At 37.1% G+C, this 26,832-nt stretch overlaps 3 protein-coding genes across 7 annotated transcripts in view; 2 read left to right on the forward strand and 1 right to left on the reverse strand.

Moving 5' to 3' along the window:
- The first annotated feature begins 7,887 nt into the window (after nucleotides 1–7,887).
- On the forward strand, nucleotides 7,888–9,965 carry gdf15 (Growth differentiation factor-15). Its single transcript, XM_084120471.1, has 2 exons — nucleotides 7,888–8,252; nucleotides 8,741–9,965. The coding sequence occupies exons 1-2, from the start codon at nucleotides 7,934–7,936 to the stop codon at nucleotides 9,487–9,489; spliced, it is 1,068 nt and encodes a 355-aa protein (XP_083976597.1). The 5' UTR covers nucleotides 7,888–7,933; the 3' UTR covers nucleotides 9,490–9,965.
- Nucleotides 9,966–13,722: 3,757 nt separating this feature from the next.
- On the reverse strand, nucleotides 13,723–15,486 carry LOC311086175 (uncharacterized protein). The gene is made up of 3 exons (XM_084118924.1): nucleotides 15,364–15,486; nucleotides 14,799–15,172; nucleotides 13,723–14,465 (listed from the first exon to the last, which is right to left on the reverse strand). The coding sequence occupies exons 1-3, from the start codon at nucleotides 15,364–15,366 to the stop codon at nucleotides 14,342–14,344; spliced, it is 501 nt and encodes a 166-aa protein (XP_083975050.1). The 5' UTR covers nucleotides 15,367–15,486; the 3' UTR covers nucleotides 13,723–14,341.
- Nucleotides 15,487–21,083: 5,597 nt separating this feature from the next.
- The window catches only part of crtc1a (CREB regulated transcription coactivator 1a), a 28,317-nt gene continuing 22,568 nt past the window's right edge, over nucleotides 21,084–26,832 (forward strand). For 2 of the 5 annotated variants that reach the window (XM_084118922.1, XM_084118923.1), the window contains exons 1-4: nucleotides 21,094–21,344; nucleotides 23,747–23,863; nucleotides 24,924–25,061; nucleotides 25,201–25,262. In XM_084118922.1, coding sequence (XP_083975048.1) covers nucleotides 21,126–21,344; nucleotides 23,747–23,863; nucleotides 24,924–25,061; nucleotides 25,201–25,262 — 536 coding nt within the window. In that variant the 5' untranslated portion in view covers nucleotides 21,094–21,125. Of the gene's footprint in view, nucleotides 21,345–23,746; nucleotides 23,864–24,923; nucleotides 25,062–25,200; nucleotides 25,263–26,832 lie in introns of all 5 variants that reach the window. The other 3 variants (XM_084118919.1, XM_084118920.1, XM_084118921.1) reach the window with 3 other exon arrangements.

Raw genomic sequence — 26,832 nt, forward strand, 5'->3', positions numbered from 1 at the left:
GAATTTCATTTGCTCTCCATGGGACTGAAAAACTTATTTTATTTTCATTTTCAATGCAGATTTTTTGGATATTTTATTTTATTTTTTTATATTAGGCTACTAGAAATGTCAAAAAACGTTACTGAAAGCTATGACCCTGACAACATTTTATATTAGAGTAAGAAGACTATACTCACATATTTCCTCTGCGTGGAAGGCTTAGTTCCTTCTGGAAAGAAAGAAATATTGTGTTATAGCCTATAGGTCATGTACAACATAATACACTGTTGCAGAAACCAATGGCCTGCCACCCTTTCTTCTTTTTTTTAGCAAAGCATCAACCAAGTATGTTTTAATGTATTGGATTTAATGAAAATACAAAGCATGAGTAAGAAGAGCCTTGGATTTCAAAAGAATCAAATATGATCATACACAACAATAGTCATTTAATGAATTTTAAACACTAAACCACTGATCTTTGTGACATTGCCTTGTTTAATTCTTAGCGCAACTTTTAAACCAGAAACAAATTCTCCAGTCCACTTAGAGCTCAACACTGAGGGAGATTCAAGATTTGTCTTATAGAGGGAAAGCATTCACGTTTACAGAGTTTAAAAGCCTTAAAAACGGCAGCCCACATAAATGTTACACAGCTAATAAAAATAATAATAATAATTGTACAAAAAAAAAATAGAGCAATTATGTTTTTGCATTTCTGGATTCGTTGAAAGCTGTCAGTGTTTTTAGTATTGTCACTGACTCTTGATTTAATCCTTATAAAACTTCAAGGTCTTAAATCATAATTATTGTAATAAAATGATGCTGTGACCTCACAAAATTCCTTGGTAATAGCCAAGTTCCTGGCAAAATCTGAAAACTGAAGCTACTCAATGTCTCATTGTCCCTTTTTGGCTGGAGAATCACTGTCAGTAGGCTCAATGCCACTGAATATTTGGATGGACATCCGAAGATAATCAGGATGTATGAGGCCAAATTAATACTTCATTAGTTGCAAGGTTGGAGTGTATAATCCTAAAACTCATAAAAGAGTTCAGTTTATGCATGGTACAAAAGTTTCTCTTAAAAAGCTCAAGTGCTTACATGGAGCCAGTCCCTTGCTTTCTTCTTTAGCTCCATTACAAATAATGCAAAAAACATTTCCATAAAATCATTTGTGATGGTGGAATGACTATACCATTAATAAATACATTATTGAGATCCAAAGCTCAGCCTTATGGACAACTAGGCCTATATACTCTTCTGCTTTTGGATATAAATTTGTCAGCCCTCAGAAGTGGGAGATGTTTGTGTCAGCTCATTTTTTGTTTTACTGGGCTATCGTGTCCAAGGGGACTGTCAATGTAGTGTACTTTGTCGCTTTGAATGAGTGTCTTGTAAATGACCAATAACAAAGGTTGTCTTGTTTATTCTCCAATAGTTTTGTGCCTTTCCTCAAGGATGTATACACTTTTTATGAACTAAGAAATAAGCTACTCTTTCTTAAAAAATAAACAATATATCTTTTTATCTTTCACAGTACTCATGGTCTCTGCTAAAGTAAAGCTCAGAAGTGCACTGAATTCAAGTTGGGCTTCATAATAAAAATTCATCCTGTCAACAAATATACACTCACCTAAAGGATTATTAGGAACACCATACTAATACTGTGTTTGACCCCCTTTCGCCTTCAGAACTGCCTTAATTCTACGTGGCATTGATTCAACAAGGTGCTGAAAGCATTCTTTAGAAATGTTGGCCCATATTGATAGGATAGCATCTTGCAGTTGATGGAGATTTGTGGGATGCACATCCAGGGCACGAAGCTCCCGTTCCACCACATCCCAAAGATGCTCTATTGGGTTGAGATCTGGTGACTGTGGGGGCCATTTTAGTACAGTGAACTCATTGTCATGTTCAAGAAACCAATTTGAAATGATTCGAGCTTTGTGACATAGTGCATTATCCTGCTGGAAGTAGCCATCAGAGGATGGGTACATGGTGGTCATAAAGGGATGGACATGGTCAGAAACAATGCTCAGGTAGGCCGTGGCATTTAAACGATGCCCAATTGGCACTAAGGGGCCTAAAGTGTGCCAAGAAAACATCCCCCACACCATTACACCACCACCACCACCAGCCTGCACAGTGGTAACAAGGCATGATGGATCCATGTTCTCATTCTGTTTACGTCAAATTCTGACTCTACCATCTGAATGTCTCAACAGAAATCGAGACTCATCAGACCAGGCAACATTTTTCCAGTCTTCAACTGTCCAATTTTGGTGAGCTCGTGCAAATTGTAGCCTCTTTTTCCTATTTGTAGTGGAGATGAGTGGTACCCGGTAGGGTCTTCTGCTGTTGTAGCCCATCCGCCTCAAGGTTGTGCGTGTTGTGGCTTCACAAATGCTTTGCTGCATACCTCGGTTGTAACGAGTGGTTATTTCAGTCAAAGTTGCTCTTCTATCAGCTTGAATCAGTCAGCCCATTCTCCTCTGACCTCTAGCATCAACAAGGCATTTTCGCCCACAGGACTGCCGCATACTGGATGTTTTTCCCTTTTCACACCATTCTTTGTAAACCCTAGAAATGGTTGTGCGTGAAAATCCCAGTAACTGAGCAGATTGTGAAATACTCAGACCGGCCCGTCTGGCACCAACAACCATGCCACGCTCAAAATTGCTTAAATCACCTTTCTTTCCCATTCTGACATTCAGTTTGGAGTTCAGGAGATTGTCTTGACCAGGACCACACCCCTAAATGCATTGAAGCAACTGCCATGTGATTGGTTGATTAGATAATTGCATTAATGAGAAATTGAACAGGTGTTCCTAATAATCCTTTAGGTGAGTATATGTAAGGAACAATTGACTCCAGACCGTTGAATTATTAGAAACATAATGCACATGGTGATGCGGCAAAGCGGAGAAGACACCTCGGGTGTGCATTATTTTTCATCTCATTCCAGCTTGAGCCACTGATAGCAGACTAACGCAGATTAATGCAGTTATTAGAGAGAGAGAGAGAGAGAGAGAGAGAGAGAGAGAGAGAGAGAGAGAGAGAGAGAGAGAGAGAGAGAGAGAGAGAGAGAGAGAGAGAGAGAGACAAAGACAGCGACAAAGAGAGATAGAGAGAGACAGAGAGACAGAGAGACAGATTAAACAAGCGTGTATGAATTAGCCTACCTGAATCTGTGTCTCTCAACAGTGTTTGTCAACAGCTGTAAGTTTATCTGCTCAAAGAACAGCGCCGTTATTACCTCGCTAGTGAAAAATTTCAATTAGACTAGCTGCTAAACTAGTTTACTAATAAAATCATCAGAGCAGCGCTGACAACAGGTTTCTGTGTGAGTGTGTGTCCGTACTGTATGTGTGAGCGTTTGAGTGGGAGAAAGAGAATATGTGCTTTCCATAATAAATACTTAATAGAACGTAATTATGACGTAATTATACGTAATTACCTCCACCTGAGGTCAAGAAATTAGAAATATAAAGGATTAACAGGATGATTAACAAAAACAATAATGATATAAAAATAAAATTAAAAAAACTTTCATGTCTGGCATCAAATGTTATTTGCATTCATAATAATGTGTGTATATATATATATATATATATATATATATATATATATATATAAAATTAAAATATTTCATATGTTTACAGTTTTGTGTTAAGGGTAGGGGTATTAGGGGTAAATTGAAGATTTCTAAATTATGTAATTTGTTGCTCTCAAACATGGGGACATGGCTATATCAGAGTTTTGGACGCATAGCTTAAAAAACTGTTACAGATTTTAAAACAAAATATATTTTCGTTCACTCCCCGGTCTCATTTTTACTGTCGTTCCGATTTTCAGGCAAATACAGCCCAACACACCTTTAAAAAAAAAATCAATTTAGACAGATTTTTTTAGACAGATTCAAGGGCGCAAAGGCAGGTCTTTCCATCATAAACAGATCGAAGCATAACAAATGCAGTAATCACCATGGTAACTGCTGATGAAACGTGTGACTTCACTGGTTTTGTAAAAACCGAAACATGCATAAAATGTCGCGCTTATAAATACATATATTATATTCATGATGCATACTTACCAAGTATTTAATCCAAAAACCGTTTATTTCCAACACTCGCCACGTCAAATCAACCCATTTCAAACACTACGAGATTCTGTTCAATGTATACAAACAAACGGATTGCTAAACGTGTGAAATAAATAAGTGGTTGCAACTAAGATGCACCGTTCACTTTACAAAAATATAATAAAACATACTGATACTGATAAACCACTGTATTTGTGTTGTTAAATATCCATATATATCCTCATAATAGTCTACTACGGTATGTATCACTCATGCACTCTTACCTGGAGACCACGCCGCCTCAGTATATTTGGCTCATCCATTATGAATATGTGTTGTAGGTTTCCTATCGTTAATTTAACCTATCCCGTAGGGATAAATGTCTTTTACTCATGATATCTCTCACTCAGCCCCTAAAAAAAGCGAGCACTCTGTCACCTGACTAGAGGATGTGAGAGTCTGCGAGGAACCAATCAAAACACGAATCTGTACAATTAAGGCGGTAGCGACGTGAATCAGGTTGTTGTTGTGCTGTAGCTTCTCGAAGTGCTGTCTTTCATATTAATTTAGGCTGCTTTGTAGACGGTGTAGTTAATTTAAAGAAAAATCTTAACCAAAATGTAACTATGTGAAGCTATTTGACTGAGTAGGCTACTGTTGCGTCAAATGAATGAATAATTAGCATGGCTGTTAATTGGTTGATTTTTTAAGAGTAACTTTAGCTTAGAAGTTCTGAAGATCCATAGAGGTAATTTACAGAAATGTTTATATCTGGTACCCTTAAGGTTCACAGTTGATAGGCTATATGCTGGGCTAAAACATGAATGTATGGGCAATGCATTTTCTGGTGTTAATGTTTAGCTTTGAGTGAAAGCTGGCAAATAAAATCATATTTTACACCAAGGATGTAATTATATTGAGTACTGGGGGCATCCAAGATACTGATGCATGACCCCCTCTGTCATGTAAGTATTTGTTGTATTTGATTCTTTGTCTTTTGCTAAATATAAAAGACCTTTGATTTATGAAAAATTCAGCTCTGTTTGCCGATGAAACTTTCCGATATTGAAATTTTCAGAAGCATGCTGGAATCATTTGGGCAGGTAGCCTGGCACTGTCAGTCATGTGGGATGTTGTCTCTTGGCTGATTATTGTCTGTCTCCAAGTGGCACCACGATGCTTTGATGTAACAATGGAACATTGATTGAAAAACATCACAACACTGCATGAGTCACTCTTTGTCTAGGCTGTCTGCTCTCCTTTTATGCACAGAACACAATCTTTAAATGGTCTTTAAATGATCTTACAATGTGAATTCTTGGTTGTTTTTAATATTCAAATGCTTGAGTGCACATTTAGTGTGCTTTTTTTAAATGAACCATGATAGTTTCCTATAGTAAATTTTTGCACATTTATTTATGTATTTATTTTCTGTGCAGTTACTTGCTGTGGTAAATCAAAGGGAGTGTGGCCTTTACAGTCCACTGCTTTTTGTCCTTTCCTATTACTGTGTGCGCCTGATGCACTGTGTTCCTGGAACAAAGGCAGGATCGTTTGTGCTTGTTAGAGTTGTTTGAGCACGACAATGATTATATTATATCCAGCTTTTGAGGCTGAGCTTTTCCCTGCTTCCTTCCCAATTCATGAAATTGTTTATGACAAATTTATGTCAGTTTTAGTTTTCAGTAGATTCTAGTTTGATAATAGGTATTTGTTGTGACAGAATTTAGAGAGGAGCTCTGACTTTGCTGTGATTCCGTTGTTGTTGGTGTTTAATTTCCATAATTTCTTTATTAACCTTCATTGCTTTTTTGTTACATGTAACTTTCATTGTCTTTCAGTTTGTATTGACATATATATAAGATATTTTATAATGTATATTGTCTAATATAGTGATATTGTCTTTTAAAGCAAGCCATCCTGTCTCTAAAAATATGTAACGGTTTAATATTTTAACTTTTATATATATATATCCCCCCTGTTTTCAGATTTTGTTATTTTCCATAGTAACCACTAGAGGGAGTCATTTATCTATATTCATCTTCAGGAAGCTTATGTCTGACACCAAAAATGAGATGATGCTCTTTTTTTATTTATAGTGGTTTGTGACACTCTTGCTTTTACACTTGTCAATAGCATCAGTTCTGGCAGGTCACATCAGTCAAGCTTGCATCAGCTGACTCTCAGCTGATCCATGTCTACCTATAGGAATTCTATGCCTATCTCTATCCATTCAGAATTATCAGCAGCTTTATCTCGTTGCTCAGGAGCTAATTACCCTCCTCCATCCCCAGCTCCTCGTCTCGTCCAGTCAGGACTTGGCCTTCTGATATTCCACTTTGAATCAGACTCATTTTCTTGAATCATGTTATACATAAATCATTGAACATTAATAATATCCGCAATACATTTATGTTGATTTGGTTCTGTTTACCCCTGTTCTGCTGCTCCTATGGATGGGCAGGGAGTTCTTGCCCAGAACATAACCATATCGCCAATCCTGACTGTATGCGAACTGTCAATCATCTTCGACGATGGAAACATTTTTATCTCCTCATATCTCATATAATGTATGGACCACAGGGGAACAGACAAACATTTTTACTACTTTTTAAATAGCATTGCTAGAATGACCCAGTAACCCTTACTATTGTGAACACACAACTGCCCTAAATGTGGGTGTCTTATGATGCAATTCTGCTGTAAAATGTCATCACAGTAGCCTCACTGACATGTATTATCACAGATTACAGAAAGGCTTGTTTATCTGTGATCTAAATGTGGACAGGTCTCTTGGAATTATGGAATTCATTGTTAGTGTGTATTTTTGTAATTTAGTTGTAAATTAACTGGATGAACTTGACAAAGAGGCACGTCCAAAACACTCAAACGTGCCCTTTAACCTGTTGCAGTGGTGTGTAAAATATATACAGTACATAGATAGGTCAATAAATGCAATTTTTCTGGTGTAACATACTGTGTTCTTGAGAGTTCATTGTGGGTGTGTATTGAATGACAACCTTCCTTCATGTTTTAAATAATCGAAATGCTCCATTACTCAGTGTGGTGCTCTTGGCATTCTGACACACACCACAATGTTTGTTTGAAACATACCTAAGAACCTTTCACACACTTTTACCTTAGGAGAGTCATCTGAGCATGTGACACACAACACGTGACGAGTTGCCTTAGCTTAGCCATTTATGCAAATTATTCAACCTTTCTGTCTTGCTTTATTTCATTACCATATGTGAGTTTTATTGTACTGCCATCTATCGTTCCACATGTAAACAGAAATGTGTCCTATCTGAAAACAGATTTTTTTTTTTTTTTTTTAAATGATCATATGAAAGTCGTTTATTTATAAAGACAAAAGCAAGTTTAGGCAAGACCACACATATAGTGGTGGTCCCATAATTATAGATTATCCTTTGTTATTATGAATTTGATGCAGACTGTGTGTGGACTTAAGATAATTTGTAATATACTGTACACATAATTTAGATCTATTCAAATGTAGAATTACATAATGGAGAAGCATAGCACAGACATTAATTTTAATAAAAAATACTCTCCAACTATTCTTGTCTTTTTGGGCTCATTATAGATTTTTATATTTGTATACATATTATCCAGCAAGTCCCAAGTCCAAGACGAATTTCACTTTGGGTTGACAGTATTATTCTAAAATCCTACTGATATGATGTCATTGCCTATAGGGAATGACTACTTTATGTGTAGTTTCATTGTGGGTGTAGATGAGCAATCCTCTCTGGTGAGGCGTGGCCTGTACCTGTATAAATGAAAACATGCCTGGAATGTCATTCATTCCACTGACCAACACAAAGACAGCACAAACAAAAAGAACTTGCCATGCAGAACTCGGTAGCACAGTGCTTTCTCCTTTCTGTTGGGGCTGTTATTTTTAGCTCTTGCCTGAGTGAGTCTACAGCTCAACGGGAGCATGGGGAAATGTTCATGGGCCTGCAGCTTGAGGCTCTGAAAACCATTATTCTGGAGTACCTGGGGATGGAGGAACCACCCAGGCCTGGTGGAAGAGCGTCTCACCAGGACCTGGTCAGGATGTACCGTCAGTATAGGAGAATTGGACAGCTGCTTCAAGGGAATTCCAGTGAAGGGCCGGAGCTTCAGCCTGCAAGAAGAGCCTCTACGGTGCTCTTTCCCACAACAGGTACGTTTTTATTATAATATTTTAAAATAAAAACGTTTAATTGTGTAATTTGAAAGCATGAGTAAATTTGTTTAAAAAAATACACGCATATATATATATATATATATATATATATATATATATATATATATATATATATTGGTTTAAAGATAGTATAGTAAAGATAGTATGTATATATTTATTGGACTAAAAATAAAAACGTGTATGTAGTTTGCATTGTCTAATTTCTCACCTTTCCCCCTGAACTGAATGTAGTAAAGTCAATATTTGTTATGTGTGTGCGTGTTTGTGGTGGTGTCTATCAGTATATACATACACACACAAAACATATTTACACATATGTAGGCTACATTTGTTTTACATTTATTCACTGTACTCAAGTGGATTAAAGATTAAAATATATAATTCATTTATTTGGTATATGTTTGCATATACACATTTGTTTTGCATTGTCTAATTTCAGCCTTTCTTTATTATTTTCCTAACAGTACAGCCTCTGAATTCAAGCATGGATTCAAGGCACCAGTGGTTCAGAGCTGCTTTCCACAAGAACTCGCGCATCAAAACTGGAGTCAACCTTAAACATGCAAGGCTGCAAATTAAGAGACCGCACATGTACAAAATTTCACCCGGCCAGCCATGGCTATCAAAAGACATTGTGGTTAGAATGCATAAACCTCCTGGTTTTCATAAAGAGACTGTATTTCACACGAGGGACTTGAGCTCTCGGGATGTCACGTTGGATTTAACAGTTGCGGTTGAGAAGTGGCTTAAGGACACGAGTGCTGAACTTTTAGTTGTTGAAATTTGCCTTCTCAAAAAACAAGAAGTGAGTACACAATCCATGCCTCGGCTTATTTTACAACTTGACCAAGCAGTGAGGAGAAGCAGGAGAGCTGTCTCTACTAAGGAGGAAAGTGTTGAGGATGAAAGTCACTGTAGGAGAAAGTCATTAAATGTTTCCTTCAAAGAGATCGGCTGGTCAGACTGGGTTATTGCTCCTTCAGGCTATACTATGCACTATTGTGATGGTTCCTGTCCGCATAATTATAAACCCGCCAGTATGCACACTCAGGTTAAGTCTCGTCTGCATCTTATGTCCAAAGGAACAACACCCGGGCCTTGCTGCGTACCAGCTGCCTATGAGCCAATGGTTCTCATGCACTATGACAGTCGTGGAAAGCTGAAACTCACGCCTTTCAACGATTTGATAGTTAGTAAATGCCACTGTGCATAAGCAACATTGGCATTAAAGGAGACTTATTAATAACTGAACATTATAATCTCAAGACGAAAAGGAGGCAAAATATCTAGCCGATGAAATACAAATAAATGTTCTCACACACCTTTGGTTACATTCCTCTGGTTTATAGTAGTTTGACTTCTTCTGAAACCAGATGCCTGCTTTCCTGCATACACTGACATGTTGGGTAGGCTACTGTATTTTCACATGATTGACATACTGGAATATCAAGTTATTTATTGTAATTTATTTGAAAAGTTTTGTACCGTCTTTTTTAGTTTGTTACTGTGTTGCGAATGAATCAAGAAATCTTTTGTATTTTTGAAAGAATGTAAATAAAGTAGTTGTATTCCTTCAAGGAAATTATCTATTTTCAGTATGTATGTTCACTGTTCATTTCAACAAAGACGATTCAACATCCTCAAACGTTTTTTGTGAAACCAAGTCAAGTTTGAGCTGCTATGAAAACTCTGTATGTGGTTAAAAAGCTTTGAATCCACATTGAAATGACCTCTTCTTGCTATTAAATTGCGGAAAATATGTCATCAGAATTAATTATTTGTGTATGACTCACTCAGATGATATAACAATGAACTATAAAATGAATTTACAAAACGTTTTAAGTGTAAACTTTTAAATTACACTTAACATTTTACAATACCCACTCAGTTATAGATAATTTTCAAGGTGAGGTCATGCCATAAATATGCATAAAAGATATTTATCCATGTCATCCAATAATATGCGTATTTATCACATCTATAAAGATATCCCAGTTCTTACATCTGTAGCCTTGAAAGCACACATAAGTTTCATTGGCCTTGACCAGAGAGTGAATGCTCTCTAAAGCAAGCACAGTGGAGAGTTCATTTGTGACTCAGTGTTTACATAATACTGTCACGATAGTCCATAAAAAATTTGTTGCCTATTGACTCTGCAGGATTTTGCTGACTGTAAATATTTTTTGAGATACATTAACTGATGTATTGTTTTGACACAATGTAATCATTTCATTGATAAGAACAATAATAATTTGTAATCATCACACAATCAATCATAAAGCGATAAACAAACTGACTTCCTTGTACTTCTCATTACTATCACTTTATCTGCTTCAAACAGAGAAAGCACCGGCTCATACATCAATAAAACTGTCTTAGTAGGTTTGGATAAAACAATGGGGCAAAATAAACAAGAAATTGCTCTTTATTAAGTATGTGGGTACAGTAGAACTATAAGGAAATTCACCTTTGCATATCTGGCTGTGCCATTAACCTGGAAACATAGTTTGGATAAGATGTGTGTCAGTAGTCTGCGACGATTGAATGCCGCTAGAAAGTCACTAAACAAAGGTTTTGCTGCCAGGATTGTAATATAGACTATTTGCATATATCCAGGATTTTCTTTATTTGAAATTTTGTATTGAATATGTAGCTATACATTTTAAGCATACTTTTCTTATTTTGTAAATTTTTTCTTATTTAATTTTTTTTTTTTTATGTATTATAATTTGTAATATTTTACATGTAAATGATTATATATATATATATATATATATATTAGTATACTTTATTAGGTACACCTGTTAAACTACTCGTTAACGCAAATCTAATCAGCCAATAACATGGCAGCAACTCTTTGCATTTAAGTTCAAACTGATCATTAGAATGGGGAAGAAAGGTGATTTAAAGGGATAGTTCACCCAAAAATGAAAATGCTGTCATCATTTACTCTTCCTCAAGTTGTTCCAAACCTGTATGACTTTCTTTCTTCTGTTGAACACGAAAGAAGATATTTTAAAGAAGGTTGGTAATTAAACAGTTGCTGGTCCCCATTGACTTCCATAGTATTTTTTTTTCCTACTATGGAAGTCAATGGGGTCCATCAGTCGTTTGGTTACCGACTTTCTTTAAAATATCTTCTTTCGTGTTCAACAGAAGAAAGAAAGTCATACAGGTTTGGAACAACTTGAGGAAGAGTAAATGATGACAGCATTTTCATTTTTGGGTGAACTATCCCTTTAAGTAACTTTGAACAAGGCATGGTCGTTGGCGCCAGATGGCTGGTCTGAGTATTTCAAAAACTGGGATTTTCATGCACAACCATCTCAACCGGTTTACAGACAATGGTCCGAAAAAGAGAAGATATATACAGTCCTAGGCAGGTCTGTGTTTGTTGATGCCAGAGTGGATGCCCTGGTGGTCTGTATACAGTAGCCAGAACAAATGTCAAACGGATGTATTACTTATCACGCTAAATAACATTATACAAAGCACCATCACTTTGAAAAAATTATACCTGAAACCAGACCTCTGATAAATCTCAGAGGAGAATGACCAGACTGATTCGAGCTGATAGAAAGGCAACAGTAACTCAAATAACCACTTTTTACGAGCAACACGTCGAACCTTGAAGCAGATGGGCTACGCCAGGTGTCACTCCTGTATACTGTAAGAACTGCGGACAAAATTGGATAAAACTGTTGCCTGGTCTGATGAGTTTCAATTTCTGCTGCGACATTCATGGTAGGGTCAGAATTTGATGTAAACATGAAAGCATGGATCCACTGCTGCTGGTGGTGTAATGGTGTGGGGGAGATTTTCTCGGCACACTTTGGGCACTTTTGTACCAATTGAGCATCGTTTAAACGCAGCAACCTACCTGATTATTGCTGACCATGTCCATCCCTTTATTACCACAGTATACCCTTGATGGCTACTTAGTTCCAGCAGGATAACGCACCATCTCACAAAGCTCAAATGATCTCAAACTGGTTTCTTGAACATGACAGTGACTGAGTTCACAAATGGTCTCCACAGTCATCAGATCTCAATCCAATAGAGCACCTTTGGGATGTGGTGAAACAGGAGATTCACATCATGGATGAGCAGCCGGGAAATCTGCAGTAATTGTGTGATAATATCATGTCAATATGGACCAAAATCTCTGAGAAATGTTTCAAGCACCTTGTTGAATCTATGAATTAAGGCAGTTCTGAAAGCAAAAGGGGTAGCGTACTAGCAAGGTGTACCTAATAAAGTAGCCAGTGTGATAAATATGGTACGTTTTCTTTACAAAGACAATTTTCAATAGCTGGAAATGACAGAAAACTCAGAGAATTCATAAACACTTTTATTGGAAAATGATGGCATACTGTACATGACATTGATGATTAGTTTTAACTTTCCAACCCATTCTTACTAAAGCTACCAAGACCATTCGCCAATGACTAAGTCATTCTTACAATTTCCTCAAAACCTTATCTGTCAACAGTAGATAATCTTAGCTCACTGAAAATGTTTCTTTACACTTCAAGCACACTTCACAAACCAAATATTTAGGTTTGCAAGGCATAAAAATGCATATTCACGGTCAAAAAATATAGATAAGATATAGTGCAACTGAATCTCTCACATATTTGAGCCCTGTTTCCGAACCCTAAAGCTATATACTATGAAGAATGCAGTTTAGTGGGATTTATCCAATGTAATATTTAAACTTCGATCAATGGCCATTAATTGACTGTAGGTTAATTAAAAGTTATGTAAAGTCAACAACAATCTCATCTGAGATCTGAGTCTGAGAAATATATCCGGAAACAGTGACTTGCCAACAGGATATGCAGCAACTGTATTATACTTTTTCAGAGAGATGTGTATGAACAACACCAAGACTATTATGGCATTGTGCATTTTTGATTGTGACATTCTGACGGCTTCTTAGTGCCATAAACCCACCTACTTGTCTAATGTTCCACTTGTTTCGTATAGTTGTGGAAGTGGAAAAGACACTCTCAGCTAATTTGTAGCTAATCGCTGAGAGAGAAGATTTCAGTGGGTCACAGTGACATAAAAAAAATCACAAGGCACAGTCAGGATGAATAGTTATTTCTGTCACCTAATTGATACGAAAGCTTAAAAAACACGTTTTGTATAGATGTAAGCATAAATCTTATGAAATATGAGGCATGTGACATGCACTGCTCATACATTTCCATTCAAAAGATTAGGTTCTGTAAGATTTTCTACTGTTTTAAAGTCTCTTAAAATATATTTTAAAATAAAATATATTCTAAAATATAATTTATTCACAAAATTTTCATCAGTCATTGCTCCAGACAGTGCCACATGATCCTTTAGAAATCAAATATGCTGCTTAAAGTTTTTGTGGAAACCGTGATACATTTTTATCAGGATTCTTTAATGAATTGAAAGTAAAAAACAAACAAACAGAAAAAAAAACAGCATTTATTTGAAATATACATATTTTGTACAATTATAAATGTCTTTACTGTCACTTTTGACCAATTTAATGCATCCTTGCTAAATAAAAGTATTGAATTCTTTGGAGAAAAAAAAATCTTTTTAACCAAACTTTTTAACAGTAGTAGTAAATAATGATAATAATAAAAACATGATAGAGGCACATGTGAAAAGCCCCTTGCTGAAAGGTCCAGCATATGGACCAGCATCTCAACTAGAACAACTTAGCTATGTTGGTCCACCAAACCAGAAAGAACCAGTCTGTACCAGCATGGAACATTTACTCTGGTCAGAGCTGGTCTTTTCAGCAGGGGTTGTTTGCAATCGGCAGAGACACCTGTTAAAGTGTGATCAATGAGGTCATGATTATGTTTTGCTGTCTCACTGAGTTCAGTCACTAAACTAGACTGGCTCATGTAATGTTTGTAAAGGCACTGCATTGCTCAGGTCAAGTCTATTTCTTGGGCAGAATGTTTTGCCCTTAATTTTACCATCTGAAAATAAGGATGTTATTGTTCCACATCATGCCAGCACAAATTATTTTACTTAAGGATTAATATTGGACAGCAAAACACTTCAGACTTTCAAGCATCTGGCATGATGTAAACATCCTCTGAGATTTCTGCCTGATCTGGATGGAAGAGGGCAGGATCATTGCTGTAGATTGCATCATCATGCGGCTCACACTGCAGGTATGCTTGATGGGGCCTAAATGGGGGCAAAAGTGAAATTCAGTTCTTGAAAACTCAATTAAATCCTCAAATAAAGCATTAAAAAACGTTATAACAAGGTGAATTGCAAAATTTGCACCAACACATTATCCAATAAATATTGCGGCAAAATAAAAACTCCTTTAACGTTACTTTCGATGACTGTTATGCCACTATTGCCACACATTCATAATGTCACTGTGATCTTGCAAAACTCAGCAAACAGAACTTAGCAGGAAATTCCATTACTACTTCAAAGACTTATTGCAGCCTTCTCATCACCCAATTTCTGATGATCTACATTACGACAAATTTGACTTTTGTACTTTACCAGTGTGTGTCCTCGCTTTGAACATCACTCCTCTGAAATTCGTGCAGATTGGACTGTCCACTCTGAAAGTTCTCATAGATTGGGCTCTGCGGTGCAGGTTGAAGTCCTCCAGCATATTCACTGTACGGAGACTCTCTGGAATGACCATCGTGGCTCTTATCTTGGCTCTTAAGTTTATTAGATGACTCAATATCAACTGATTTTCTGTGTCGAAACCAGAGTAGCACTGCTATCCCCGCCAGAAGCAGAGCCACAAAGAATATAGGCAAACCAACAGCAAGTCCAAGTGACGGGCCGTTGGCAGGTATCGGGGCAGGTGTCGTGGAGTCTGTAGAATTACTTTCAGTGGAAGAAGGCCTACTGCTATCCGTGGCCTAAAAAAGATAAAAAAATTATGTTATGATATGCCCTATCTAAAATGACAGCAAAACACTCAAGCATTTAAAGCAGAAAACATCCACATCAATGTATTTCACAACAAGAGAAAGTGATATATTGATATTAATTAAATTAACCTTGCACTAATGTAACCCAAATGTATCGTTCATAATAGAAATGGCCTTACCATATTGTGTGGGTGAAACTTTATATCCTACGTCTGTATCGCAGCAGCTGGCAGAAATGGTCAAGCTGCCGTTTGGTGTTTCTTTTTGCAAAAAGCCCTAAAGTTCCTCTTTCAGTGCAGCAGTCATGCAACCTGGAAATGCACACCCCCACATAATCATTCTTCCTGTTGTCTTCTTATAAACAGTTATTTGCTCTGAAAATAAGATTTGTGGGTTCATGATAATAGGAGCTATAAATGATATTCAAATAATAATAGCTGAGCATGACCTCTCAAAATTTACCAGTTGTTCATAAAATCTGTAGCCTATTTTCATCTAATGTTGATCACACAGCTGTCAGAAATAATAGAGTTTAAATCATGCTATAAAAGCAAATGTATGAAAGCTATTGGTAACAATCTATGCTAGACTGGCCCATAAATGTAGGCTATAGCAGTAGCCTGAATCATTGAACGTGACTAGTTTTAATATACAGAAATGAAAGTTGGCTAACAAGATCAAGACTTCAAACTGAGGCTCAACATTAGAAACAAAAAATGGAAAATGTGAAAGTAGCTCAGATGTTGTGGGCAATGCTGTTAGACATCCTCTAGAAAAAGAGGAACTTAGTTATGCTAACATTGCAAGACCAGTCAGCATAATAAAGTTATGTTATAATAAAGCTAACAGTTTTTACTGGGACTAATGTACATGTATATGTATGTAATATGTGGTTTCAAAAACAATGGCAGCTTAATGTAAAAAAGAAACAAGCAAGTCGCGGGCACTGTCCTGGTCGCTTGTGCTTATATCACCCCCTGGTGTTAAAAGTAATGCATTTGCCTTCAAACTAACATGTTTGCATGATTGTTTATTTTTGTTAGTGGGCAAACTGTGAGGATGAAATAGTGTAATTATTATTTAGGAAAGAACTACATAATTACTGATTAAAAAAGCCACTTATTGTGTCACTTTGAGACCCATTCTCAGTAATGTTGACTAGCATGAAGCTGGAAAACCCCTAATTCAAATCCACAAAATTTATGGAAAATGATTCCGGGTTCAATGGAAAATGCTTTTTATGTACAGTATGTTGTGTTAGTATGTCAAACAGACAGCTCTGTTTAACTACTTATCCTAAACTAGAACACTAAACTAAGAAACTCGATTTTCCAGTGCTAGGTTTGCTCTAGACAGATAAACAAAAGCTAAATGGGTTCTTCACTGTTTTAGAAAACAAAAACTCCACCTTCAGGTTGCAAGAATTTGACCTCTTCTTTGCCTCTATTTTTATTTAAATATCACTAATAATAAAAATATCTGTCTGATGAGAAACGTGTGTAAATATTTAATGGTTAACCACTGCATATGCCTAACCGAAACTGACATGTAACTGCATTATGCAACATCTGATATCTCTGATAGCTATACTTCTGTTTCTCAATTAAAAATACCCCCCACTGCTGTAAAACACTTCCTTCCACATGCTTGCATGGTTCTGTTTAATTTAAGCCTATAGTTAAAATGAGTTTCATTTCACACTGATCCAAATGACAGTGAGGGCTGCAAGTCGCGAAGCATTTAACAATTCTAGCCTATAAATATTAAATATAATTATGCATAATGACACGTCTGGGTGGACCCGGCATCTAACAACTCCAGGTAGATAGTTTTTTTTTTTTTTTAATTAGAGTTGGGAACCGAGAATTGTTCTTATTCAGAAACATTTAAATTAAAAATAAATATGGGAACCGAAGGATCTCCTGACATTTCATTCTCAACACACGCGACCACTAGCGCCGTCTAATTGCCAAACGAATGGCCAGTGGTGTAGTCTAGTTTTTTGTAGTGAGTATACTGTAATATACCGCCTCATACTCACCCATCCCAGAGCGTCACCCCATAAGCACCACCACACTCACTAATGCATACAGTATGCATCGACATGAAATTGAGAGCATTATGAAGTATTAGGTGTTATCAACATGTCAATTTATTATAAGCAACACAAGACTTTAACAGCCAATGACATTTACAGCTGGGGAGACTGGACTGATTTTCTACTGTTTATTGTTAATCACCATCTAATTTAGGCAAGGCAAGGCAAGTTTATTTATATAGCACATTTCATACACAATGGCAATTCAAAGTGCTTTACATAGAAGAAATTAAAATAATAAAAAGAAATAAGAATAATTAAAACAGTTTAGAAAAATAAAAAATAAAATACAGTACAGTACAGTACAGATAGTCGGACGAGCATTGGCACAGTGCTCATTCATTAAATGCATAGCTAAACAGATGTGTTTTGAGTCTGGATTTGAATGTGACTACTGTAGGAGCACATCTGATCTCCTCTGGAAGCTGGTTCCAGCTGCGGCTGGCATAATAGCTAAAAGCGGACTCGCCATGCTTAGAGTGAACCCTTGGTATTTCTAGCTGATATGATCCTAGTGATCTAAGTGATCTGCTGGGTTTATATTCAGTGAGCATATCTGCAATGTATTGAGGTCCTAGGCCATTGAATGATTTATATACCAGTAATAATACTTTAAAATCAATCCTAAATTTAACTGGGAGCCAGTGTAAAGACCTGAGGACTGGTGTGATGTGTTCATATTTTCTGGTTCTGCTCAGAATCCTGGCAGCAGCGTTCTGTATGAGCTGCAACTGTCTTATGGTCTTTTTGGGAAGGCCAGTGAGGAGTCCATTACAATAATCCACCCTGCTGGTGATGAAAGCATGAACAAGTTTCTCTAAGTCTTGTCTGGAAACAAAGCATCTAATTCTTGCAATATTTTTCAGATGATAGTATGCTGATTTAGTTATTGCTTTGACATGACTACTGAAACTAAGGTCTGACTCTAGTGTCACACCAAGATTCCTGACTTGATGTTTAGTTGTTTGACCCCTAGAGTGAAGGTATGCATTCACCTTGAGAACTTCATCCTTGTTTCCAAACGCAATGACTTCAGTTTTGTCTTTGTTTAATTGAAGAAAGTTTTGACACATCCAACTGTTGACTTCGTCAATGCATCGGCACAGGCAGTCAATGGGGCTGTAATCGTTAGGCGATAGGGCTAAGTAGAGCTGTGTATCGTCTGCATAGCTGTGGTAAGCAATTTGGTTCTTTCTCATTATTTGGCTCATTGGGAGCATATACAGGTTAAACAGGAGTGGCGCAAGAATTGAGCCTTGAGGGACTCAAGCATGTCATGGATGTCCACTCAGACTTATGGTCTCCTATACTCACATAATAACCTCTCCCATCTAAGTATGACCTGAACCATTTTAGGACTATCCCAGAAAGCCCCACCCAGTTTTCCAGCCTGTCAAGAAGTATGTTATGATCGACAGTGTCAAATGCAGCACTGAGGTCGAGTAGTACCAGCACTGATATTTTGCCTGAATCAGTATTTAAGCGAATATTGTTTATTATCTTTATGAGCGCTGTCTCTGTGCTGTGGTGCGGTCGGAAACCAGATTGAAAATTGTCAAAGTATCCATTCGAGCATAAGAATTTGTTCAGCTGATTGAAGACAACTTTTTCAACGATCTTGCCTATGAAAGGAAGATTTGAGATCGGTCTATAGTTGCTTAATATGGTCTTATCCAGATTGCTCTTTTTCAGGAGGGGCTTGACAACAGCAGTTTTCAGGGAGTTTGGAAAACTCCCAGAGAGAAGTGAGGCATTTACCACTTCTAGGAGATCTGCTTCTAAACAGTTTAACACACTTTTGAAAAATGATGTGGGAAGTGTGTCAAGAGCGCAGGTTGATGTTTTAAGGTGCTGTACGGTTTCTTCCAAAATTTTGCCATCAATTTCTTTGAAATCAGACATAGTAACTACTTTCTCAGGCGGTTTGATCTGTCTGACCCCAGGGCAACTCAAGGATGTGCTGATCACCTTTCTGATATTATTGATTTTCTCAGAGAAGAAAGAAGCAAACTCACTGCACTTGTTGTCTGAGAGCATTTCACTGGGAATCTGGCTAATTTAGCCAGTTAAGAGCTACATTTAGCCTTAGATGTTATATGAATATGGTCCCTGAAGCACAGGTTTTATCAGCTGACAATTTAAAAAAAAAAAATAAAAAAAAAAAATAATGAAACATTATAGGCACAAATACAAATTTACCTTTAGAAATGGTGTTTAAAAAAAAGAAAAGAAAAAAAAAAGGTGTTATTGTTTTGGCAAGTTTACTGTTTAAATTATAACATGTATGAAAACTTGTGTGATATTCCCTTAAAATAACGTTTTAATAGATTTTATTATTATTATTATTATTTTAAAATTCATTTTACTGTGCAATTTCTTTCTAATTTCTTTGAGTTAGACCAAACTTTTATTTTGGTGGGTTGTAGACATTTGAGTTTCTGTGTGTTTTAATAAACTATTATTATTATTATTATTATTAGGCCTACTTGAAGTATACTCTACTGTGCAATAGTAATATATTTCTGTTATAATTTCTTCAAGTTATACCGAACTTTTATTTTGACAGGTTGTTTTGAAGACATTACAGTTTCTATGTGTAGGCTATATGAAACGAATGAATGATGATAGTTTTGTCAAATTAAATGGTGAAATTCTCGTGCATTGACTCTCATAGCAGCTCTGCGATGAAAGTGCACATGTGTATCCTATCCTACATCATGTCTCAATACAGTGAAACGCTGAAAACACCACGAGCGTGAGTCACGCGTGCTTCAGTGTGTGTGTGTGTGTGTGTGTGTGTGTGTGTGTGCGTGCGTAGTGGAGCACACATTGAGCGCTCATTCCCGGAGACGCGTAGAACAATTGCAGTCTCTTTTAACTTTAATATTCACAGACACTAGTCCATCCATATCATATCCCTACTTTTGATTTATTAATTCAAAAATAGCCAAATTCCGTGATGACGTTCTGCTTAGCAAGCTCCATTTGTGACTGGATTCCGCGATTCGGTGTCGCTTCGCAAACACTGACGGGGTGAATTTATGAATGAAAGTGTGAAAGTTCTGACACAAAACGAAGTTGTTAAGTATCCTCACGATTTTTTAAGTGGGTATACGGAAATCCTTGGCCTTTTCTAGTGGGTATACGGCGTATACCTGCGTATCACGTAGACTACACCACTGCGAATGGCTCTTAAGAGTCGGAAGTGAATCAGCAACAGAGTCTGATTTACACTGAGCAAACACAGATCAGAATGTGTAGTCCGTTCCCATGGGCCGGTTCTTTTTACAGAATGAGCAAAACTTGGCGACCAGTGTGATTCCCGAACGAACGGCTATGATAAAAAAATAAAATAAAAAATATTTTAGCTAATCAAAACAGTTAGGAATTAATCCATCAAAGAACAAAGGTTGTTTGAGGTAATGGCTACTGTGTTGTGTGCGTGTGTGCGTTAATAAAGACTCGACTTTTCGGTGGCTATATTTTTACGAAGATATATAGCCTACTACATTTTTGTTTGTTTTATTTTGTAGTTAGGGTCAATAATTGTATTGCAGAAACGTCTAAGAAAAACACATTTGCAATATTTAGATTTTTTTATAGCCCATCTGTTTAAATCGGGAATAATGTCATAATTTATTAACAGACTGGTGAGTGCATAGCCTAGCCTATAGATTTTTTCCTAATATTTCTTCCTCAAAGGTATTAAAGAATCGTTTATGGAACCGAATGAGTCAGAATCAGCATCACCTTATTCCCATTCCTAATCTTCATTCATTCACAGCACACATAATAATAATCCTCGAATATTGGCAACAGACGAGGAGAACCCGCGCGCTCCAGATGTGCGTGTTGTTCATACGCCCACGCGCACGGACGCGCGCACGCAGCAGCGTCTCATTGAACCACCAGAGCGGAGCTCAGGAGGAGAGAAACATGGCGACCTCGAATAATCCGCGAAAATTCAGCGAGAAGATCGCGTTACACAACCAGAAGCAAGCGGAAGAGACAGCTGCGTTCGAGGAGGTGATGAAAGACCTGAGTATTACTCGGGCGGCCCGTGTAAGTGTGTCTGTTTTCTCTCTTATGGCAGCATTCGTTTGCAGCCCGAGGTGCGGGGCAGAATTTATGTTGATACGACACGCACGGAACCCGCCTGTCTGGACGTAAACAATAACAAACGCCCCTCTCTAGTGCGCGTTTGTCTCTAGCGTTGATTAATGGATTGCCTTCCAATGGACGCTGTTGAGATGTTTGATAATAACAGACGGTCACGACGAGGCCTTACAAAAGTTGCCATGCTCACATCTGCAGTGGATGAGTGTGAATGGATTGAGCATGTGTTTTGACAGCCACATTACAGTCTCTTGCCATTATAGCTGGAATGTAACTTAATCAAGGCCATTTCCAGAGTTCTAAATCTAAATTTTAATTTCTTACTGAAGAGCTAAACCTCAATGTTTGTATTTATGTTTACATGCTCTCAATGAATAATTTAGCAATAAACAACAATGTAGGCTATTAGCTCAGTTCAGCATTATTGCCCTGTGCACTTATGCCAAAATAAGGACTCCAGCAAACTGATGACAGGGTTGTGATCACACAGACCTAGCCTGCACTGCTTTACTAACATCATTTCAAAGTTATGCTCACAGTTTTTCTGTTTTGTTTTTGTTGTTTTTTTCTCTTCTCTTGTTACTGTTTAAATTCTGGTGCTTCTAACATTATATAAAATCTGCAGCATACGCGTGGTAACATATGTATGCCTCAGTGTGATGTATTAATGCTGCTCTTTTTCCATCCGATGAACGATAAAAAAATATTGACGGCTGATCAGAATCCATTCGGCTCGAGCATTTAAAGTAGGGATGCACTGATATGAAAATTTGGGCCGAAAACCAGTAATTCTTTATATTTGAAAGCCGATAACCGATATATTGGCTGATAAATATAAATAAAATTTTATAAAATTCGAGAGCCTGATTATAAAAACAAAAGTCTCACCATTAAAAGCCATGTCCCAAGCACACAAGTTCTAATTTTATGTAGCCTAGTTGACAGACTTGCATTGCACATGTTGCTCTTAACTGTATTTTCCTTTTTTTTAAAAAAGTGATTCTACTCATATTTCAAGCAATTCAAAACTGTCATGACGAACAGTGCGCATCTGAAGTGTCTCAGCTGAAGGAAATAATCCATTATTTATCGGCTTTAATATATTGGCCAAATTAGAAAAACAAAAAGGTGGCGTTTAGGTATATTTACAGACTATTTAATGAAAATAGTCATGGAAGTGGGATGAATGCATTCGAATTCATGATAACAATGTTATGAGATTAATGTTTTAAATAGAAGGTTTTGAATATTTTTTTTTAAATGATTTAAATAACGGAAATTATACTTTAAAAATGTATCTAAAACTGCCAGTAGGGGGCAGCAAGTCACTGTCTTTGTCACTGTATCGTTCATTCAATCGATTCATTCGAACGGCTGATTCATTCAGGAACAAAGCAAGTGACAGTCTTTATGAATGGGTCATTGAATCACTGACTCACTAGATTTGTTTTAAAACGCAGATTCATTCATAAACGAAACACCCGTGTGTGTTTGGAGATGCGCAGTGGTTCAGCTGTGATTTTGTTTGGAACTATTTTCGTTGACGAAATAGAGCAAAATCTGACAATACTGTTCCTAAAATGTGAGTCACTTAATATTAACTTTATGTTTATTGAATTGTTGTATAAAATCAGCGCAATCTCACAAACTTCCCTTATAATCAATGAAGTTGTCTACACTACACAATGAATCTTTTATTTACATCGTGTCTGTACGTTTTTGCAATGAGAGGATTCGCGAGCTTGCATAACTCAGTACTGTACATACTTCAGCGTTTTGGACAGTGAGTGGACTTTAACTTAAACTCCTCTGATTGGCCATTCTGTTCAGGAAATCAACAGATGTGTCTGTGATTGGCTACATTACTCAATGCTGCAAAAACAACTGAGGGTGGTCTCTATAGCACCCCCTCCGGGCCTGATTGGGTCAGTCGCACTGGTACTCCTAAATACTATTTGACAGTCGCACGCAGTAAAGTCGCAAATGTGACTGAAATGGTCGCACTGTAGAGCCCTGAGGGCGATAACATTAAATATGAATATATATTGGCCGATACCGATATGGTGGCCGATATATCGTGCATCCCTAATTTAAAGCGGCAGGCGACATAACTGCAGAAAACACTTATAATCAGACCGTTAATGTATGTTGGTGTGGACGCTAATATAGTCATGGTTATTGTTACAAGGTTTCCTTCCTCGTGTCCTTACTTATAATTGGAAGTAGCCTCTTTTTCAATTAAGAAATATCACTCCCGGAAACCTTGAATGTTGTTTACAGCAGGGCAGTTTTACTTTAACTAGTATCTCACAGTTTTATTGATTGGATGTTTGTTTTCTGTCTTGCAGTTACAGTTACAGAAGACCCAGTATTTACAGCTCGGTCAGAACCGAGGACAGTACTATGGCGGCTCTTTGCCAAATGTCAATCAGATTGGAAATGCCACCATTGACCTTTCCTTTCAGGTAAGGAGCAGGTGATGTTGAGAATGAATAGATGTGTGGAAAACAAGTTGTGTACGGAAATGTTATCTTCATGATAGAGCTTCATGATTCTTGATAAAATTGAGAATCACAAATTTTTGTTTAAAATAGAGATCACGATTCTCCCACCATTCTGAATAGACAACTAAACAAAATAACATGTAATTTACTAAAGCTCCTGACAAAATGTTGATTACTGCAGTCTATTTAATTATTTTGAACAAATGATTTTTTTAAAATTTATTTGAATGAATAATTTAATTACTGGATTAATCAGTCTTTTTGAACAAATCTCTTGATGACAAATACATTTTTTAACAGTCACTTGTCACCACCTACTGGTGTAACAATGTAATTAATCTTTATTTGAAGTATCAAGTTACTTTCAAAAGGTGATTTACTTTATTTTGATTGCTACTGTAGGCATCAGTGTTTATATCCAAACTATAAACTTTTATCCCAGTACTTCTGTGATCATTTTAATATTTCTATATTACACAAAAATAACGATACTGTGTGGTTGAAAAGACTGTTTGTGAAGCATGTGTCCCATCGGTTGCCAACCCCTGGTATATTGGACCCATGTGTTAGCTCATGAAGTGACAGCATTCTAATGTTCCTGCTACTGTCTGTCTTTTTAATGTTAGTCAAACAACAAAAGACAGAACAATCACTCATTGCTCTTGCTCTTGATTGCAACTTTTGTAACTTTAAGGATTAATTATCTAATTAATTAATCTATGTTTCATGGTTGGTAAAAAATCTTTATGGCAGGTCAAGTTTCTTAAGTCACTGGCCATTGGCAGCTGTGGCAAAAAAGTAGTTTTAGGCCCTGCCTATACATGAGAGCTGCTCTCTCTGGCTCAGCGGCAGCTCCAATGCAGATTTGAATGTTCACTGTGATCGTACTTATCAAAGGTTTAATAGACATTGCCAAATCATTGTCATTTAGGAATAAGATCGCGTGGGTGTCTGAATCAAAATTGTGATCTTTTAACGATTAATCGTGCAGCTCTACTTCATGTTTGTTGGCATTTATCAGACTCCTTTTCAGAATTCAGTATTGGACACAAGTAGAACGACTCGTCACCATGGGTTGGTGGACAGGGTCTATCGGGACAGGAATCGCATCACGTCGCCACACCGCAGACCCCTCTCTGTGGACAAACATGGCCGTCAAATATCCTTGATGTGTCTAGTCATGAATGCAGACAGAATTATTGCACTGCTTTGCTCTGTGTGCCATACAAAAACATAGTTGTTCGAAGTTTCTGATTTACTTATACTGGCATTATGAAGTCCTTAATGCTGAATCTCACATTGATAGCTGTCCATATGCCTCTGTGTATCTGTCACCACCACCTGATACCAGCTGGAGGAGGTGAGAGTTTATACTCACACAGTCTGCTAAAGATTGTACATACTGTATGTGCTGGACTAATATGCTAGATAGCTGTTAAAATTGCACGTCAATAATTATTCTTCATTGCTCTTTGATAGCTCAAATAATAAACTCCGATATAGTTTATATAGTTGTTATTGTAACATTGTAATTTTTAAGTTGTTTAAAGGGGCTGTATGTAGGCTAGAATTCAGAAACCCTTGTTTTTTAGCGACACCGCCATTAAGTGAACTGCAGCCATCAAATTATTGGCCGTGCTCGCACTCGTGCACATGTAATGCAGGTACACGTTGTAGGATTTTGGACTGTCCCAGACGAAAGATGCCCAATCGTGGCGATTTCTGTGGTTGTGGCTCCTAAACTGTGGTCCTATGTAGTACAGTGAGAGAGGTTCAAAAACGGCCGTTGTCACAGTCTCACAAACAAAGTCACGGTCCTACAAAGATAGCTGGCGATAATTTTCTGACAGCGTCAGAAATTTAGCATGATCATCTCACAGTGTGTTTGCTGCTACGACCTACGTCTGCTGACTAGCCAATAAAAATGCAACATGAAATAACGTATTGATCAACGCGACATGGCGCTAAAACTACTTACCACCAATCTTTCTCTATTTGTTTACCACTAGCTCATGCTGATGACGTTTTATTTTTCTATACTAACTTGCATCATACCCTACGATTCAATAGGTGTCATCATCATACAGTCTACATGCATTTCGTAAGTTTATTAGATCCATGTCGTACAGTGTGATTTGTGATGATCTTATAGGGTTAATCGCACAGTCTGTAGCAGGCATAACGTACAAGAAACTGAATGTGATTCAAGGCCCAGATATACTCATGCCGAAATTCTTTTTCGTTCTTCGCTTAATACCTTTGCAGCGATATAGCCTACTGTTAACGGACATTCAAACGCTTCCAGGCTGCTGAGAGCGACTTTTAGGCTACGTTTACACTGCGATCCTTAGTGCTTAATTTCTTAATCTCTAATTTTAGTTTAGCTGTTCACGTTGTTTTAAATGTGGCCAATATCAGATTCCAATGTGAACCGATCCTGGTCCTGAACTGACCCGCATGCGCAAAAGAACAATTAAAAAGGCGTCACGCAGCACGCTGCCATACAGAAGTAAACACGGAGAACATTAAAGTAAGTGATTACGCGTTTATTTATAGTGTGATCTGCTGTGGAAGCCAGTGAATTTATGTGCAGGCAATATAAAATAAAAAAGAGAGCAGTTTTTAAACATTTATGATACAAGCCCGGTGAGAAAGAGGCAGTTAAGAAAGCGTCTGATCATAGAGATGTGGATATGAGTGCACAAGCTCAGCTATTCACCGGCATTATGTTGACAGATGAGGTAATTCAAATTACACATTGGCAATACAAAAAATGATTAACACAAGAAAAATCTTACATATAGCCCCATTATTTGTAAATTGTGTATTATTTGTTTTATGATTTTTTACCATGAATATGGCCTTTGATACTAATATTGCAATAAAATATGATCATCCTTAATAGCTTCTTAAAATGAAAGAGCATCCAT

This window comes from Abramis brama, assembly GCF_963993115.1.
Source record: "Abramis brama genome assembly, chromosome: 7".
Taxonomy (NCBI): Eukaryota; Metazoa; Chordata; class Actinopteri; order Cypriniformes; family Leuciscidae; genus Abramis; species Abramis brama.